The 19,514-nt window shown below is 40.4% G+C and overlaps 2 protein-coding genes across 2 annotated transcripts in view; one reads left to right on the forward strand and one right to left on the reverse strand.

The window, feature by feature from the left end:
• Nucleotides 1–1,433, reverse strand: part of nudt6 (nudix (nucleoside diphosphate linked moiety X)-type motif 6) — a 21,107-nt gene extending 19,674 nt beyond the window's left edge. Inside the window, exon 1 of the mRNA XM_036589544.1 lies at nt 1,157–1,433. Within this exon, the coding sequence (XP_036445437.1) occupies nt 1,157–1,388 (232 nt within the window). The 5' untranslated portion in view covers nt 1,389–1,433. The remainder of the gene's footprint in view (nt 1–1,156) is intronic.
• A 2,030-nt stretch (nt 1,434–3,463) lies between these two features.
• The window catches only part of spata5 (spermatogenesis associated 5), a 177,732-nt gene continuing 161,681 nt past the window's right edge, over nt 3,464–19,514 (forward strand). Inside the window, exons 1-9 of the mRNA XM_036589865.1 lie at nt 3,464–3,706; nt 5,589–5,713; nt 7,390–7,547; nt 9,641–9,699; nt 11,039–11,689; nt 13,076–13,205; nt 14,865–14,921; nt 16,727–16,850; nt 17,848–18,103. Of these exons, the coding sequence (XP_036445758.1) occupies nt 3,571–3,706; nt 5,589–5,713; nt 7,390–7,547; nt 9,641–9,699; nt 11,039–11,689; nt 13,076–13,205; nt 14,865–14,921; nt 16,727–16,850; nt 17,848–18,103 (1,696 nt within the window). The 5' untranslated portion in view covers nt 3,464–3,570. The remainder of the gene's footprint in view (nt 3,707–5,588; nt 5,714–7,389; nt 7,548–9,640; nt 9,700–11,038; nt 11,690–13,075; nt 13,206–14,864; nt 14,922–16,726; nt 16,851–17,847; nt 18,104–19,514) is intronic.

Raw genomic sequence — 19,514 nt, forward strand, 5'->3', positions numbered from 1 at the left:
GGAAATGTAGAGGATAATAAATACAGATGTGATGTTTTGCTTTCTAGCTATTTAATAGCTATCTGGCTTCCTTCTGTATTAGCCAGCTAGAGGTAAACAAACAAACAAACAAACACACAAAAAATCCTGTCCTCACATATTTTCTCAAAAGTCCCTCCCACCTTCAAGATACATCAGCTAAAGGGGGTTTTCTTAGCCTTTAACCTCTTCAACTCCTTGAGACCACCTGTGGTTCCAAAACGCACTTCGTCATATTCTTCATAACTTTCGTATTCATAAGCTACATTCAAAAGGTGGAGGTCATATGAGAGCTGTAACTGTTTTCTTTCCAGTCAAATAGATGGGTAATGTAATTCTAAACTCTTATAATAGAAGCTGAACTCACAATTTTTTTGTCTACTGACCCATTTTTCCACAAATCTGGGCTGTAAACTATAAACAGATGGTGTCTCTTCAGTGATCTGCTCCATAAAAATTACTTTTATAAAATAATACAAAGAGCATCTAAGATTTTTGGCTTTCAGAAGTAAATTGTAAGGATATAGCAATATGTGTGATCATAAAACACGTTCTGCTAATTTGAGGGGAGCTTTTACAAAAAATAAATAAATAAATAAAATGAAATAAATATTTACATTTATTTCATGCAGTTACTGAATAATTTGCCTTACAATTTGGTCACGTAAATTCAGATGGACAAACCAAAATATACCCTGGTCAGACTGAAGAATCTTGCTCTACAGCACCACTGTAGGAGGCTAACAGGTATGTTCATAAAAGATGGTTAATGTGCAATAATGGTTGCACTTTTATTTTTGTCTGGAGTGCCCCTTTAATTGGGGGTGTTTTGGGGGCTACTTTATCAGTTTCTGCTGAAAATGGTGTGACACACATTTAAGGAACTAACAAAACAAGCTGAAGCTCATGAAGGGCTTAGGAAGCTTTGGAATGAGCTGGGGTCAGCGGGGTCAGTGGAGGAAAAACACTGAAAAGTGCAGAGCTGGCAAATCACTACACAATTAAAGTAAACACAAGTGAAATGACAGGGGACTGAGACCCAGAAGGGGTCCAAATATAAGGCACAACTCCATCGCTACAGTAATTTTTCCTGAATTATGAGTATAAGCTAACTGTACAGTGTAACTCCTCCATGTACCTCTCAGCACGGAGCTGAAAGTGGACTCGCTGATCTGATCGGGCAGATGCCGGACTGTCACGCCGCCGTAGCGGTCTGATTCCCCGCTAAGCAGAGCACGGACAGCTCGAGGCTCCGGACCAGGGCCTGCGGAGAATCGGCGGAGCCACCGCAGAGAACCCGAGCTGCGAGATCCCTGTGTGGGCAGGAGGTTCAGAACAGAGCGCAGTTGAGCTGAGCTGAAGACCGCCATGGAGAAACAACACACAGTCAAAACATTAGAGCTTACAAAACTGAACCAAAAACCGTAAATATCCTAATGGGTGTCCATAGAGAAAGAGTTCTGAAGTATTATGAGGCCCATCCTCCTTAATACTGTACAGTGAGTGATACAGATAAGGTATGTGTGTCTTGCCCTGAAAGGCCCCACTTGTAGCCCGCTCTGGCCCCATCATTAGGGAACACAACTGGGGTGCCTAATAAGGGCCAAAAAGCTTGCTAACCCATCCCAGATAGCCTGCTGATGGTAGAACTGGTGGCCTGGCTTTTTTCGCAGTGTTTTCTGGATGGCCCACCGGTGGTTGAGCAGAGTGTTAGCGAAAATGTCACTTCATCCCTCATTTTACACTCACAGTCCAATTTACTTATTATTTCCTTCATTTCGTTCTTTCGTTATCTGTTGTGAATTAGTTTAGAAAATCATTTTAATAGTAATATTAGAAATAAACCCAGTTAGACCAATCTAACATAGTGTCAGCAGCAACATTTTCTGCTAAATCACTTTATATTAGGCCTAGTCATTATTTTTTCTTCCAATTGTTTGTACAAAAAAAAAATATATATATTTTTTAATTAAAATAAAAGACTATGTGCATTTGAAATCTGTTTGAGGAAATTGGAAATAGACCTAAGTAGACTTTGTATGCAGGACAATAATCTGGGTGGTCCGGGGTAGAACAGCAGGGTGCCAGCCTTATCAAGCCAGTGGACCAGTATATGCTTGCTAGCTGGAATGTAGGGCCCAGTTGTTGACAGGGAAGCAGAGTTCAATTAATAATAATAAATGCAATCGTTAGTACAGGAATACTGAGTCATTAGTAAATAATTTTAAGTTATATTATAAATAAAGCTGGATATACAGCTGTAACCAATCTGTAACCGAAGAACACTGTCAGCAATGCATTCAGTGCACAAAATGTATAGGTATCTGTAGTTTTTTGCATATACTTTTTTTAAAAATACTTTTGATGCATTTTATGCATGTGTACTGTCCTTTTACTGTCTGTATAGAAGGTTATTCAAATTTTTAAATATTACAGATACACTGATCGGGCATAATATTATGACAACCTCCTTGTTTCTGCGCTCATTGTGCATTTTATCAGCTCCACTTATTATATAGGTGCACTTTGTAGTTCTACAATTACAGACTGTAGTCCATCTGTTTCTCTGCATACTTTGTTAGCCTCCTTTTACCCTGTTCTTCAGTGGTCAGGACCCCCATGGACCCTCACAGAGCAGGTACTATTTGGCTGGTGGATCATTTTCAGCACCACAGTAACACTGACGTGGTGGCGGTGTGTTTGTGTGTGTTGCGCTGGTCTGAGTGGAGCAGACACAGCAGTGCTGCTGGAGTTTTTAAACACCTCAATGTCACTGCTGGACTGAGAATAGTCCACCAACCAAAAATATCCAGCCAACAGTGTCCTGTGGGCAGCGTCCTGTGACCACTGATGAAGGTCAAGAGGATGACCAACACAAACTGTGCAGCAGCAGAAGATGAGCTATCGTCTCTGACTTTACATCTACAAGGTGGACCAATAAGGTAAAAGAGTGGACAGTGAGTGGACAGTGTTTAAAAACTCCAGCAGCACTGCTGTGTCTGATCCATGAGGGTGAGGGTCCATGGGGGTCCTGACAACTGAAGAACAGGGTAAAAGGGGCCTAACAAAATATGCAGAGAAACAGATGAACTACAGTCTGTAATTGTAGAACTACAAAGTGCATCTATATAGTAAGTGGAGCTGATAAAATGGACAATGAACGTAGAAACAAGGAGGTGGTCATAATGTTATGCCTGATCAGTGTATATTGTATAATAAAAACATCACATATATACATTTATTTATCACATATTGTTTAATTGTGTGTTTGAGTTTTGCTTTCTCCCCTCATTACATCACACCTAGTCATCTAGCCATTACAATAATGCACTGTTACATTAAATATACTCCGAACCGATGGCGTTTGCAAAGGTCTTATATTTTGAAAGGTTTATTTTGGTGGTTGTTTACGGTAAAAGTGGGCGGAGTTTCCCTTTAACCCCGGCGCTCTGCGGCGGCTGTGTTGGAGCTGCATGAGGGAGAAACACACATGTAGTTCAGTCAGTTTAACACAGAGGGGTAAATTCAGGTTCACAGCGCTGAGAGGACAACATGTCTTCAAAGAAAAGCAAAGCGAAAGGGAGGAAAACACAGGACGGAGAAAAAAGCGACCTCAGTAAAGAGAATTCGGGAGACAGAGACGGTTTAGAGCCAGACTGCGTCTCTGTGACTGAGTTTATAGAGAAAGGTACGTCGTTGTCATTTACAGTCCAGCGGTCTATCTAGAGGTGGGTAATCCAGGTCCAAAAAGTGAAAACCCGTCCCAGGATTTTGTTCCAACTGCATGACTTGTCTAATTTGCTCAAACCAGCAGCGAAGGTGTTCAGGCAGTTGGAACAAAATCCTGGGGAGGGTTTGTACTTTTTGGACCTGGATGACCCACCACTAGGTCTTTATGTCAATCTGTCTGTCTGAGAGTTTCTGTTACTGAAGTGTTTTTAGTTCAGGGAGGAAGTGAATGATAGAAAGTGGAGAAGGTTTAGAAATGAGGCTATAAATTATTATTTATTATAGCTGAATAACAGGCAATGAGCTGTGCTGTATTAGTATATTAAACAGTAGCCTGTAAGCTGGTGTTCAGCAGCTTGTCACCTGACAGACAGCATCATTGCTTCCAGGGTGATGTTGACACAGAACTAGAGATGGCATTATTGCTGTTATTCTTTCTGTCCCTAAATGGTGTCCGATGTAGTCTTTAAAACTACTGAGCATTAGCTATTTTAAATAAAAGCACTCCACTTAAAGAGGGATTAGTTAAACCATTGAAGGGGAATTCCACTACTTTTTCAGAATTTCTCCATGAATAAATGTTGAAGCTGTGAACAAAGTCAGAGTGGTTTGATTTGAAGTGCTCTGTTCTAGAGAAACCTACCAAGTCAGAATAGTTATAATAAGAATGCAGTTTATTTGTGTAGCACCTTTCATACAAGTAATGCAGCTCGAACTGCTGCAATAAATGACTTACACCGAGTGTTTCACATGAGAATGAACATAAAAACAAGGATAGAAAATTCATTTCTTGGACTTCTAAGCCACTTATCCTCCTGGGTCATGGGGATGCTGGAGCCTATGCCAGCGCTCATTGGGCAGAAGGCAGGAAACACCCTGGACACGTTGCTAGTCCCTCACAGGGCAGACAGACAGACATACACTTTCACACACACTCACACCTAGGGCCAATTTAGTATTTCCAGTTGGCCTGACTGCATGTCTTTGGACTGTGGGAGGAAACCCACACAGACACAGGGAGAACATGCAAGCTCCACACAGAGAGGGCCGAGGAATCGAGCGCTTTCAGGCTTGTGTCAGGAAAATCATAGCTAATTAAAGGCTTAAGTGAAGAGATTTTTAAGATTTTTTTAACTTTCTTTTAAAAATATTTAGCAAACTGGCTTCCTTCATGTCTGTAGATTTCATAGCTTTGTGGCATAATTGACAAATTACATCTCAATGACTCAGTTATGCCAAAATTTGGAAAAATAGGTGGCGTTCTCCTTTAAGATACAAACAAAGTCATCCAGAGCGGTTTGATATGAAGTGTTCCATTCTTGTGAAACTTACCAGCTCAGAATTGCTGACAGTGGTGGTCGTCTTAAACGTCCTATAAAAGCTCCCTCACACAAAGTTATTTCATGAAGCGGTTATGAATATTTTCCCTGATCCCTGAAACATTGTTGAACGATAGTTCTGAGAGAAGCGTTTGGCCCAGAATACATGTTTTAAAATCCATTTGTGACACGTAGTTTTACATGTGGCATGTTGAAAGACAAAATAGTTCTCAAAGAAAACAATTTTGGCAGGTTTACCACTGTTTTAGCATTTCCAGCAAACTCAGAAGACACGTGTAGGTCCACTGGTCATTTTGGATCTTAAATAAAATGGCTGTGTTTGCATTGTAGACATCTATCGTTTCATATCAGACCACTCCAGATGAGTTAGTTTACATCTTATCGGTTTAGGCTGTCAGCTCAGATACCCATCCATACCGCTATGCTTTGTAGTTTATTTGTAGTTTATTTTGTATGTTTGGGATATGTAAGTTTTGACTGTGTGTGCTTGTTTTCATGCAGGGGAAGAGAAGGCTCCAAAACGATGCAGGTCCTATCTGGCCCAGCTGAGCTTAAACACAATGAAGAGTGTAAACGCCTGCATCGGACGACCTGTCCTCATCACCAGCTCGACAGGACAGCAGGAGGTATGTCCGTGTTAGTTTGCAGTAGTATAGTACAGACTGCAGAGATTCTGTCAGATGCAAATCGAAACAGAAAGTGACCTAGAATTAGGGATGCCTTTAGTGGAGATTGGCAGAGTTGCAGTTTGTGGAACAAGAAGCCGTAAGAGCAGTGGAGGTGTACATGAGGGTATACAGGTGAACATGTATAATTAGGGCGTAACATTATGACCACCTCCTTGTTTCTACGCTCATTGTCCATTTTATCAGCTCCACTTACTATATAGGTGCACTTTGTAGTTCTACAATTACAGACTAGTCCATCTGTTTCTCTGCATACTTTGTTAGCCCCCTTTTACCCTGTTCTTCAGTGGTCAGGACCCCCATGGACCCTCACAGAGCAGGTACTCTTAGGGTGGTGGATCATGCTCAGCACTGCAGCTACACTGACATGGTGGTGGTGTGTTAGTGTGTGTTGCACTGGTCTGAGTGGATCAGACACAGCAGTGCTGCTGGAGTTTTTAAACACTGTGTCCACTTACTGCCCACTCTATTACCTTGTCAGTCCACCTTGTAGATGTAAAGTCAGAGACAGCAGCTCATGTGTGTCAGCATAGTTTGTGTTGCTCATCCTCTAGTCCTTCATCAGTGGTCACAGGACGCTGTTGGCTGGATATTTTTGGTTGGTGGACTATTCTCAGTCCAGCAGTGACACAGAGTTGTTTAAAAACCCCAGCAGCACTGCTGTGTCTGATCCACTCAGACCAGCGCAACACACACTAACACACCACCACCACATCAGTGTTACTGCAGTGCTGAGAATGATGCACCACCCAAATAGTACCTGCTCTGTGAGGGTCCATGGGGGGGTCCTGACCACTGAAGAACATGGTAAAAGGGGGCTAACAAAGTATGCAGAGAAACAGATGGACTACAGTCTGTAATTGTAGAACTACAAAGTGAACCTATATAGTAAGTGGAGCTGATAAAATGCACAATGAGCGCAGAAACAAGGAGGTGGTCATAATGTTATGCCTGATCAGTGTATATGGAGATCCCATTTGCCGATACCAATACTGCGTTTAAGTGACAGTATTGATGCATGTACAGATACAGTAATAATCGCTAACGCTTGGACATTACGTAAATATAGGAATAGCATGATTGTCTGCAGAAATATCACCATAAACAATATTGCCATGGTCTAAATTCACTTACAAAATACTATGTGAGCACTACAGAGCCTTGCCCTATAGCTAGTATTTTTTTCACTGATAATAATGTTATTACAATATAATTACCGTGTGGACTTGCTGATAATGACAGATGGTACTGCTGACATTTAGTCATTCTCCCCATTTGTTTGGTTTGATTGCCCAACTGGCATGTTGGCATACTTGGCTTGAGTTGAAGGATGGTGTCGATTGACCAGTTGTCTTCGCAGTTGTCAGTCTAGTTGGACATTTACAAAAATGTGCCATCTGCGGCTTTAAGATGCACAGTCATAATTATATTTGTCTCCTGGTCTGTTTGCTTTTAATGCAGCTTCTTTTAATGTCTAACGGTGGTCATATGAGGGCTGATTCTGACTTATTAGGGGAAGGGTCCCTGTTCCACACTCCTATCACAAGTGCTTTGAAAAGGGTGGACACTGCACAGTACGTACATTAATCTCACTGTTTGTTTCTCTCTGTGTGTAGGTGTGTGTGGCATGGCCTGCAGCTCAGTTCCCCGGGAGAAGAGTGGGCCTGATGCCTGACACTCAGAGCAGCCTGAGGGTGAAGAGCGGAGCCACAGTTAAACTACAGCCTGTCACCGGGGCCATCCTGCAGGCAGAGGAGCTCCAGCTGTCCCTGGGGTAAAATCCCACAGTCACCACTACTCAAAAGCCTTTATCCCTTTAGGAGGTATTTTGTTATGTCACTGGTGCAGAATAGGGGACGGGGGATCGGTGGGGACTTGGGGGACGTAGGCGACTTGTCCCTCCGACATTTTGAAAGTATGTGAGTTAAATTTTGAATCCGAGTGACTGCATGAATGAAGGCGTGTTGCGCACTTTGAGCTGTGGGAAAATGCCTCCACTCTGGCAGTGTGCAGCAGCACTCAGTTAGCCTAACAGCTAACGTACGTATTACTTCTGTCAGGTCTGTGCCCGGTGACGGTTCAACGAGTTACCGTGGTAAAAGCCCTAGTAACATTAAGCAAGACATTAGGATTCCCACTGAACTTCTAAACATGTTGAGTGAATTAATATCCTACATTAATACTTAAAATTATAGAGATTGTTCTAGAAACGTGGCTGTCTATTGTACAGTGTACAACAAAGTAAAGCAACTTTGGGGGGAGGGGAGACTTTTATGTTATAGCTATGATACAGTCAGGTTATGCAAAACCAGCTACACAGACCATGACATCGGATGGTAAAGTTTGCATATGCAGTTCCATTCTTTATTACAAGATTAATTACAGTCGTATTTTTTTTTATTTAGCAATTTTTCTACGTATAAATATGCAAATTGTAGTGCGCATTTTCTGTTCATTCACTGTGTTTAACATATTGGAATAAATATAAAATATGCCACAACTTTTGCACAGGCTGCATTTTATCTTTTTCCAATCTGTGATTAATTTAACAATTAAACACGTAACAAATCTAAAGTTTTGAACTTAAAAAAAAAATCCAAAAGATATTTGAAAAAATTAAAAAAAGGTAATTGTAAAAAGGTGTGTATTTTTTTTTTCTCAGGCTCTCAATAGAAAGTGCCCTGTATATCATGGTATTGTATATATTGAGCTCATTACTATCGTGATTAATGCCTTGAGGTTAAATAGTTCATAACATACTCTTTGTAAATATCTAAGGCAGTGGTTTTCAACCACGGTCCTGGAGAGCTACCTTCCTGCAGAGCCTAGTTCCAGTCACAGTTTGCCACACCTGCTGCAGCTAATGAACTTCTTCCCAAGTCCCTGACTGGCTGGATCAGATGTGTTAGAACTAAGTAAGGAGCAGGGCAACTTATTGGACCTAGGTTGGACCTAACGTCTGCAGGAAGGTAGCTCTCCAGGACCGAGACTGGACATCATTAATCTAAGGTCTGAATACTTGATTGTATTTTTTAAATAGTTTTTTTTTAGTGTGTGGAATTTTTCTAATATTGATTTAGAAGTCATTAGATATATGACAATATGGTAAATCTAACTGCAAGGATACTAGTTTTACATTTGACTTGCTGTATGAAACACTATATAGAAGTGAAACACTATAAATACAGTAAATAAAGTTTGGGCACCTTAAATTCCATGTTTTCTAGGTTAAATAAGACGTGCACTTCTGCAAATTTAATTGCTGTTTTTCTGAATTTAACCTGTTGGAAAAATAACATAAATGTGGCATATGGAAAAGTTATTTTATATTTTAAGTTTTATTTTTATTCAGTATGTTAAACCCCCAAAATAAATAGAAATTGTGCCCTACAAATTGCAGAAAAAATGCCATATTTAGATGTGTTCTCTGAAGAGAAAATCAACAAAATATGTTATTTGACCAGGGGTGTTGATATGACTTCATTACTAAAATGTAATGACTTTCTAAAATGTCACAGTAAAGAGTAGTAAAAACTATACACGCCCCGTCTACTTCACTAGAAACCTCTTCCTTGTTTGTGCACAGTTTGAGACTCTAGTCCAACAGATGGAATGCATTGTCCAGCCCTTCATCAGTGGTCAGTTTCAGATCAAGGAGCTGCTGTTGGCTGGATATTTGTAAAACTGTACATCTGCATAGTGAAACTAAAAGGTATAGGTTTCTAATAAAGTGGCCTGTGAGTGTATATACACCTCTCGAATTGTCTGAGTGTTTTGAAGGAGTGGCGCCATCTGGAGGTTAAATTGCTGCTGTGCATGTTCTCATTTCAGTCTGATGGCTTATTGACTCCTTTATTCTGATTGCAGAAAGGAAGATGAGTCTCTCAGTACAGAAGACTTCAGCAGCTTCCTCTTACGATCATTAGGTAAACGCACAGTCCTGTTTTCCCTGATTTAACAGTCAAGCATTTCCTACTGATCTCATCTTGAGCCGAATTGTATGTGTAAGGCCTGTGTTTAAAGAGGCACTTTGACCAAAATTAAAAATCAAACAGTCTCATCTGTTGTAAACATGCCTACATGCTTCTGGCAGTGGTACCAGAGTGGTGAGATTCTCTGGGTTAAAAACTACGAAAATCCCCTTGATGACGGGTCTTGAAACTTTCACAAACTTTCAAAAACTTTCAAGAATGCGAGGGTGGGTTGATGCAGAAGGATAGCTAGATGTCTAATGTTACAACTTTGGAAGACGTTGGCAGTCAGATTATGGTTTCTTTGTTCTCCTTCACGTGCCACAAGATTGATTCATTCATTTTTTAATTGTTTCACCATTGTGTTATTTATTCAAATCTATGGTTAGTTCAAAAACATATACAGTAGAAAAGATTGCACTTATTTGTAGGCCACATAAACAGAACACCACCAACCAATTAACTACACACATATATATATACTTTGAATACCACTTAAAAGGATTATACTGTGATCTGGCAATATATGCTGGGATACATACAAATGAAACAGAAAAACAGAAACCAATGCAAGAGTTTGAACAAATGAGGAGACCCACTAGATATTATTATGTAATAAAGTTGGTGAGAAAAAGCCAACATGCTGTTCTTTATGTTTTTTTTTTATTATTATTCAGTCAAAAAGAAGAATCAAGCTAGAAACACGAAACAGGACCTTAGAGTCTGTATAATAGCAATTGCCTAGCAACATGGGATACCTGGGATAGCATAGAAAGGCCTAGCACCACGTAGCAGCCACCTGGGATTCCATGGTCGTGGACAAGCAACACCTACCTTAGCAACCACCTGGGATAACATAGAAATGGCCAAGGAACACCTTAGCAACCACCTTGGCTACTGCAGCAGTGGCCTAGCAACACCTTAGCAACTACCTTGGCTACCGCAGCAGTAGCCTAGCAACACTTTAGCAACTACCTGGGATACTTTAGCAACAGCCTAGCAACACCTCAGCAACCACCTTGGCTACCGCAGCAGTGGCCTAGCAACACTTTAGCAACTACCTGGGATGCTATAGCAACAGCCTCGCAACACCTTTGAAACCACCTTGGCTACCGCAGCGGTGTCCTAGCAACAGCTTAGCAACTACCCAGGATACTGTAGCAACAGCCTAGCAACCCCTTAGCAACCATCTTGGCTACTGCAGCAGTGGCCTAGCAACACCTTAGCAACTACCTCGGATACTATAGCTCTCTCTCTCTCTTTCTTTCTCTTTCTTTATCTCTCTCTCTCTCAGATGGCAGAATTCTTCTTCCTGGCAGTTCTCTGTCTGTGTCCTACTTTGGACGCAAGTGTCATATCAGAGTGGACTCTGTGAAGGGTGTAGACGGGGTCACCCTCTTGCCTCTCTCCCCTCTTTCTGACCCCTGCCAGCCGTCTCTGCTGGACACCACTCCTCTGGATCTGTCTCTACAGCTGAGTCAGCTGACCCTAAACCACTTGTCGCCAAGTCCATCGGCCAGCACGCCGAGCCGACCTCCCGACCCTTCGTCTCTGATGTCTCATGCTCTGACCACTCCATGTAAACTGAATGACACGTCTCTTAGTGTCCAGTCACTGCCAGACAGCCCCTTGCCCTCCATGCCAGAAACACCGGATCAATCTGTGGGAGCAGAGAAGAGTGAGACGGAGACCCAGCTGCTCTCTCATTCTGGTGTGGGGGATCTGCCGCCCTCTGCTGTCCGTTCTGGGAGCGACACTTTTTACGCTGTCTGCTGCTCTACCAGGCTGAGTTTCACCCACACGCAGGCTCAGGCAACCGAGGACGAGGGTCAGGAGAGGGCAAAGGTCACGTACAGTATGATAGGAGGATTGAGCGCTCAGCTCCAGGTGATCAGGGAGACAATTGAGCTGCCATTGAGACACCCGGAGATCTTCAGAAAGTACGGTGAGTAAGGATGGATAGTACGATGATATGTTGTTATTAATATTGTTATTAATTATATCACATTAGACATTTTTCAGTATGTCATGGGTCAGTACATCTCAGACTCATTATAGAGAGCCTATAAACAACATCCCATAGATAGAAACTGTTTTAACTACATAGTAATAAATAGGCACCAGTGCTGGTGAATTTTTTAAATATCGCAATAATTACGTTTTGTCATAGATTATGATATTTTTTTCATGACAATATGTTAAAATATGTTTTTAATGTTCTAAAGATGTCATATTCTTAAATAGAGGTACAATATTTTCAATACAATAAACATTAAAAATAAAAATAAAGTATCTACATAATAATGTTCACTGTACATCACTGTCATACAGGTCTATTAGCAATTAGGACTGGAGAAGGTTAAATTCTTGAAATTTCCAGTGGAAAACTGGCCAATAGGAGAGCTCGCTTAGCTATATCTACCAAAATACCATAGAGAAAAACAATTCCAAACAAATCGTTTTTCTCTATAGTATCTTGGTAGATATAGCTAAGCGAGCTCTCCTATTGGTTAGGACTTCAGGAGCTGAAGAGAAGTCCTAACACGTTAGATTAACACCTTAAAATTCCAGGCTTATTGCCTGATGATGGGCCCTGGCCATTTTACTGGTTAACTCTCAGCATAATTACGAAATGACAGAGCAATCAACCAATCACCTTTTAATTTCCAATGGGTGGGGACCAATTTTGTGAGGAAGAAAAAGTTACTTTAGGCCTTCTGGAAGTTCTAGATATGCCAGTGACTGAATACAAGCTGCAGCCTAATCAAATGCATTGTTAGAAATGGCAAACAGCAGCAGCAGCAGCAGGTCTATACCAGAGCTCTCAACTGATAGAGTCACTGTGAAACTGCTACAAGGTAAAATACATGCTAGTATGTCTCTCATAAGCTTCACATAAACTTAAACACTACAGCAGTTATATTCCATGTCATTTGTACAAAAGCAGAGAAACTCAGATCTTAATTCAAATTTGTCCACATCAAGCAGCCGGTTGATGTGAGTCTCTCACAGAGGCTTGGTCTGCCAGTACAATCAATCAATCAGGTAATTAATCAGTTATCCAACCAGTCAGTAATTCAGTCAGCCTCACTTGTACATTGAACTTCTATCTACATCTGTTCTATCTTTGTACATCTAGAAGATCTATCTGACTTTTGCAAAAATTATTAATAAATATGCAAATTATTTATTAAAATGGTCTGAATTAAGTCCATCTACCAAATTTACTGAACTGAAATGGATTTGACTCCATCAAGTATTAAAATTATTAGTGTAACAGTGCTGTCTTTACTTGTGATGTGATGTGATGTGGATGTTTCTTCCCTCTCAGGAATCCCGCCCCCTAGAGGAGTGCTGCTGTATGGTCCTCCCGGCACAGGCAAGACCATGATTGGACGAGCAGTGGCCAATGAGGTGGGAGCGCACATGACTGTAATCAACGGGCCAGAGATTGTGAGCAAGTATGTATACTCAGTGGTGATTGGCTGAAAACAACCAATCAATTTGAAATTGGAGTGCATTAGCAAAGATTATTTCTTTATATGAATAAAGATTAATTGATTATAAATCTGAATGCAAGCTGTCTAACGCCTCATTGTGTGAAATGTGCTTATGTTTATTCCAAAGAATATAGCATGTTTTGGAAATGATTAAAACTGTAGTCACAAGATACTTAGGGAGGCTGCACAAAGAAACACTGGCAATCAAATGTTAGAATTATATATAATTTTACATAATTGTATCACTATTTTGAACGTTGAAAAAAACTAAAGGCTTATTCTGGTATAATATACAAAATTATTATTAGGATAATATATGAAATGCATGAATAAAATAATCTTTAACATAAATATGTTGTACAACTAGGCCTTTTTGTTCAACATACAGTTGGCAACACCTTTAAAACTCTCTTAAAAGTCTACAGAAACAGGAAGATTCCTGCTGTTTACTGCAAATGCTTATTATTGATACTGAGAGAAAAATGTGTAGCCAAAAATATTGGACTATAGAATGAAAATCTGAAGTTTGAATGTAAAATGGTATAATTATATATAACGTAACCCCATAAAATCAGTATCGCCCTCAGATTTTTCAGTTTGGTCAGGCCCTGTTGGAAATGTCTCGGTATTCTTTAAGTTGGTTTCCTGGACATGGATTAAATCTAGTCTTGGCAATAGAGTCTGGCTGCAGACATGCACTCTCAGCCCCAGTGACGTCACGTGCACATGCACTCTCTGCCACAATGGCAGAAGCAGCCCGACAGCACGGTAACTTTTGGCTGCTGCTGCTGCTTAGCGATTTTTACATTTTTCGTCCATAACGCAGCTAGAGAGTTCCATTTAATGTACTTCCTGTTGAAAAAAGTAATAGAAAACGTTAAAAGTGTCTGCTGGTTCCTGGTGGTTTTTAGTAATTGCTAATGGTATTCTGTGTTTTCTGATTGGGTTCATATTACAGAGAATTCTGATCGTTTAATCGGGTGTTTTGGGACTGATTGTTCGTTTCCAAATGGTCTCTAATGGCATCCATCAAGCCAACTCCCCTTAGGAAACAAAACCATAAGGTTTTATTCCTAACGGTTCTAATCGTCTTCATGGTTTTCATGAGTGTCAGTGTAGCCTGTGGTTTTTTTCCCTACAAATAAACCTGACATTATGTCTTATCATTGTGGTAGATTTTGTTTTGAAAGTTTCCATTACCTTATAATCAGTATGACAACGTTAATATACATTCCGTGTAACTCTTGTTGCCCAGCAGTACATGATTTGCTGTTTTTCCTCATAAAACCTACAAAAACACTGTCGTGGCAGAGCGTGCACTGACGTCAATTATAGGCTGGCGGTGCATGTCAGGCTGAGAGTGCATATCTGCAGCCAGACCCTTCTCAGTCTTGGACTAAAATGCAGTGCTGATGGTGATTGAAAAATTTTTTAAAAATCATATCTAATCTCAGTTTAGGCCCAATATGGGCCTGGAAATATGGCAATTATGAAATATATGCTTAACATTTAGACACTCAGTAAGATTAAATAAGTCCTCTAGAAGAGTTTGGGTGTACTGAAAACATGCTAGATGACATGCTACCTCCTTCCTCATCATCATCTTCCTATGTTTTACAGGTTTTATGGTGAGACGGAGGCACGTCTCCGCCAGATTTTCGCAGAGGCCTCGCAGAGGTACAGATAGAAACCTGGACAGCATCACACTCGATGTCTTAAAGGGGAATTCCACTGATCTTTTAAAATTTCTGCCTGAGTTGCAAACAGTCATTCAGAGTGGTTCAGTGTGAAATTAGCTGTTGTGGTAGTAGGAACCAGGGGCCATATTACAGAAAATTCTTAAGTCTGAGATCATATCTTATCTGCTTTGTTGTCATGGCAACTTCAGTTAAGACTGAAGTTAGGACAGAAGCCATTACAGAACAACAGTTCTTAAGTCTATAATCTTATTTCCAGATAAGAAAACGGTGTTACAGAAACGTCCTAAGTTGCCAAAATATCCTAAATATTTTCTTATCTTTAAGATAAACCCAGAGCGTCTGTACTTCTGTTTTAATCGTCTGTTTCTGTTGTTTTATGCAGTGATAGGCAGCACAGTTCACTGTAACTGGCATAATCACGTTACATTTGTCTACAGTGAAAACTTGTAAGGTTTTTTTTAAACAGCGTTTTTTTAAGAACTCAGACACTGCACGAACGTAATAAGACACAATCTTATTACGTTCGGGTGTTAATATTTAATAAAAACTCATCAGATAAAATTTTACAGTGATGGTGGTGAAAAATGAGGAGACAGAGCTGAACGTGTGTCTGTTTATTTGGAGGAATAACGTTAGCGCGCTCGGCTAAAGCGGTTTGTAATGAAACTGAAACTGGAGAGCAGCGACGTTCTGGAAAAACAACACGAAGCGTTAAAACAATATTACTCACTTTCAGTTTATTGTGCTTTAGTTTTATTTGACCTTTTTTTACATCAGTAACGGTAGCTAATGTTAGCTGTCTGGCCGACTTCAATCGAGTAAATTAAGATTTCCTAATCCTATATTGACCGGTCAGATCTTAAGTTAAGGCAAAAAGATAGGAAGTTTCTGTAATGCGGCCCCAGGTGTCCAAATCATTAAACGCCTCTAAAAGCTACCTTTACATGAAAATAGTTACATTCCCTGATATCTGAGACATCAGATAACTGCTATTGGATTATTAATCCATCGTAATCGGATTAATCAATCATAATCGGATTTTAGTGGTTATCTGATTATTTAAGTGATCATGTAAACAGCATAGTTTGGTTTCTTAGACCAGATTAAGGCCTAGAAATTTGAGAGAGCTGGATTTTAGCTCTGGAATCTGATTTTTCAGCACATGTATGCCCTTACTCTGATTTTCTTTCGTTCATTTCGTTCTGCGCACGTGCGAAAACAGACAGCTCTCCTATTTTCTTAGTGAAGCTGAAACCAACTACATGCTTAAATTTACATATTCTTTGTCTTCTCGAATATACCTGATATATATTCATATTTTCCACTAAAATAACTAAAAATGTTTCAGAACATGTTTAAAAAAAAAAGCCTCAGCATGACGCTGAGTTTTACATCATGTTTACATCACGTCTGATTCTGTGCGTTTATTGGTGGGTTGGAAAGCAGAAATCTGATTATTGTCTGACTCATGTAGACCCAGAGTTTTCCCATTATCTGTTTACTGAAGTCCATGCTAACAAATCTGTTGAACAGTTTACTGACAAAATCTGATTTTCTGCAGTTATCGGATTATTGCGTGCATGTAATAATGTTGAAATGTTAGCATTATTATGGATTATAATAATAAAGATAAATCAAATCATAGTGAAATTTGAAGTTTCACAATGCACTGAATCATCTCCTTAGTAATCATAGCTGACTTGAATCAATGTGAGATCAGGGAATTACGCCCCTAATGGTAAGACATTGATCAGGCTTTTGTGTATTGGTGGTATTGATCAGGCAGCCTGCCATCATCTTTATTGACGAACTGGATGCTCTGTGCCCGAAGAGAGAGGGAGCCCAAAACGAGGTGGAGAAACGGGTCGTCGCTTCTCTCCTCACGCTGATGGACGGCATCGGATCTGTGAGTATCATTGATTAATCAGCAATCCACGGCCAATAGGTTAGTCGATCAGAATCTGTCAGAAAATCTTCCAAACTGTTAGTCCACGGGCAAAACCATGGGTAGGTCTGGGTAGGACTGGGCCTTCTCACTGGCCAATGCAATCAAATGGGGAAATGTTACTTAATGAGCCAGGTTTTTTTAATAATGCAGTTTGTTTTCTGTGATTGCTGTCACTGTATTATGACAAGTCTTGGGCATTTACTTGGCCCTCCAATCACTGCACAGCAACCATTGCCCCAAGCCCTTAGTTTGTAATCAGCACTCCTGTGTTGGAATTTGAAGCTCCAGTTGATGATAAAAGATGTAGCTGAGGTGGGATTAAAAGTGAGATTCTGACCCGTAGAGTATGACGTTCTCTCCCCCTCCAAAGCCAAAAATGAATTTTAAAAACATCTCTGTCTGTTTTAATACAAATGCTGAAATGGGCTTTGTGAAAATGTCAAAGCAAACATAGAATCTTTATTCAGTGCATCAAAGGTAAGACATGAATGGACCATAAACGGTTTTGTGCTCATGGTGGCAATCTGCTTTTGCCTTCGATTAGGTTTCAGATTTTAAGTCTACTGTTTTTGTTTTTCCTCATCTTTGCACGTCTTAGATGTCTGGTTTTATCTCAGCCATATTGTCTTCTTTGGGTCCACCTGCGGTGACAATGTACTTAAGTTTAAGACTTTAGTTAATCACTGTGACAGGAAACACTTTTTCAACCATTTGCATGCTCTGCGCACGGTCACAAGAGCATTTCAAAGTAAGATAAAGTAGCTAGCTTCTAGATAAGATACCCTCGTGTGTCGGCCAAAGCACTTCATTTAAAAAAAACATAAACAAATTCCAGACTTTTGCATATTGACTGTATGTGTTGTTTAATTGTCTTGAGAGTTTCTACTAAAGTACGGTAATGAAGTATAGAAATATTTCTATGAAGTTTCTCGGCTTCTCTTTTTCTCTCCCATAGGAAGGTCACAGCGGTCAGCTGTTGGTTCTTGGGGCGACCAACAGGCCTCACGCGCTGGACCCAGCCTTGCGGCGCCCAGGACGTTTTGATAAGGAGCTGGAGGTGGGCGTTCCCGGAGCGGAGGGCCGGATGGATATCCTGCAGAAGCAGCTGCGCTCCGTCCCTTGTGAGGTCAGCACAGAGGAGCTACAGGAACTAGCCGACGCGGCGCATGGATATGTAGGAGCTGACCTCGCTGCTGTCTGCAAGGAGGCCGGTCAGTCACTAGATGTGTTACCTTGTTTGTGCGTGCGTGTGTGTGCACGTGTTTGTTTTCATACATTTGTAGAACAAAAATGTCCTGACTTTGTAGGAAAACTCAAAAAAGGCTGACCTGCAAGATCAACCAACTTACTTTGTGCAGTGCAAGAGCGAAACCATTGCTTTTAAGGTCAGCTGTCCACTCTGCTTTTGCTTTTGTAGTTTGTCTCCTGGGAGCACTCTCCAGCGTAGTCTGCTAAATTACTGTTATTGCCGGCATCAGCAGGGTGTTTTGCTTTTAAATGATACTTCAGACGGTGATAAACAAATTCACAGCATTATAGTGGTGGGGCAAAGCAGTAGTAGTTAGGCTTGAGCCTGGAACTACAGATGGTTTAAAGGGGTGAGACTTGGACAATGCATTAATGGTGATAATGAATCATTCATCATTTGATTAATGATTATTTGATACCACTAAATAATACCTTTTTTTTTAACAGTCAGTTATGCTATACATAATGCTAAAATTTCATGGTGAAATTGTCCAAAATTACTACTTAAAGTTTGTTTTTTTTACATTAACTTATACTAATACTTAAGAATATCCTTTTTTTAAAAACATAACTATATTACATGTAGTTATGTTTACATATATAGTAAAGTGTGACTGCATACACACACTCACACATAAATGCATATATATATATATATATATATATATATATATATATATATATATATATATACACGCATATAAACATATATATACACACACACACAGATCAGGCATAACATTATGACCACCTCCTTGTTTTAACTCCACTTACTATATAGGTGCACTTTGTAGTTCTACAGTTACAGACTGTAGTCCATCTGTTTCTCTGCATACTTTGTTAGCCCCCTTTTACCCTGTTCTTTATTGGTCAGGACCCCCATGGACCCTGACAGAGCAGGTACTATTTAGGTTGTGGATCATTCTCAGCACTACAGTAACACTGACGTGGTGGTGTGTTAGTGTGTGATGCGCTGGTACGAGTGGATCAGACACAGCAGTGCTGCTGGAGTTTCTAAACACTTCAATGTCACTGCTGGACTGAGAATAGTCCACCAAACATATCCAGCCAACAGCGTCCTGTGGGCAGCGTCCTGTGACCACTGATGAAGGACTAGAGGATGACCAACACAAACCGTGCAGCAGCAGATGAGCTATCGTCTCTGACTTTACATCTACAAGGTGAACTGACAAGGTAGGAGTGTCTAATAGAGTGGACAGTGAGTGGACACAGTGTTTAAAAACTCCAGCAGCACTGCTGTGTCTGATCCACTCAGACCAGCGCAACACACACTAACACACCACCATGCCTCATGTATACTGAGTCATTTAGACCCGGAGTTTTCCATTATCTGATTACTCAAGGCATGTAAAC

This window comes from Colossoma macropomum, unplaced genomic scaffold, assembly GCF_904425465.1.
Source record: "Colossoma macropomum unplaced genomic scaffold, Colossoma_macropomum, whole genome shotgun sequence".
NCBI lineage: Eukaryota > Metazoa > Chordata > Actinopteri > Characiformes > Serrasalmidae > Colossoma > Colossoma macropomum.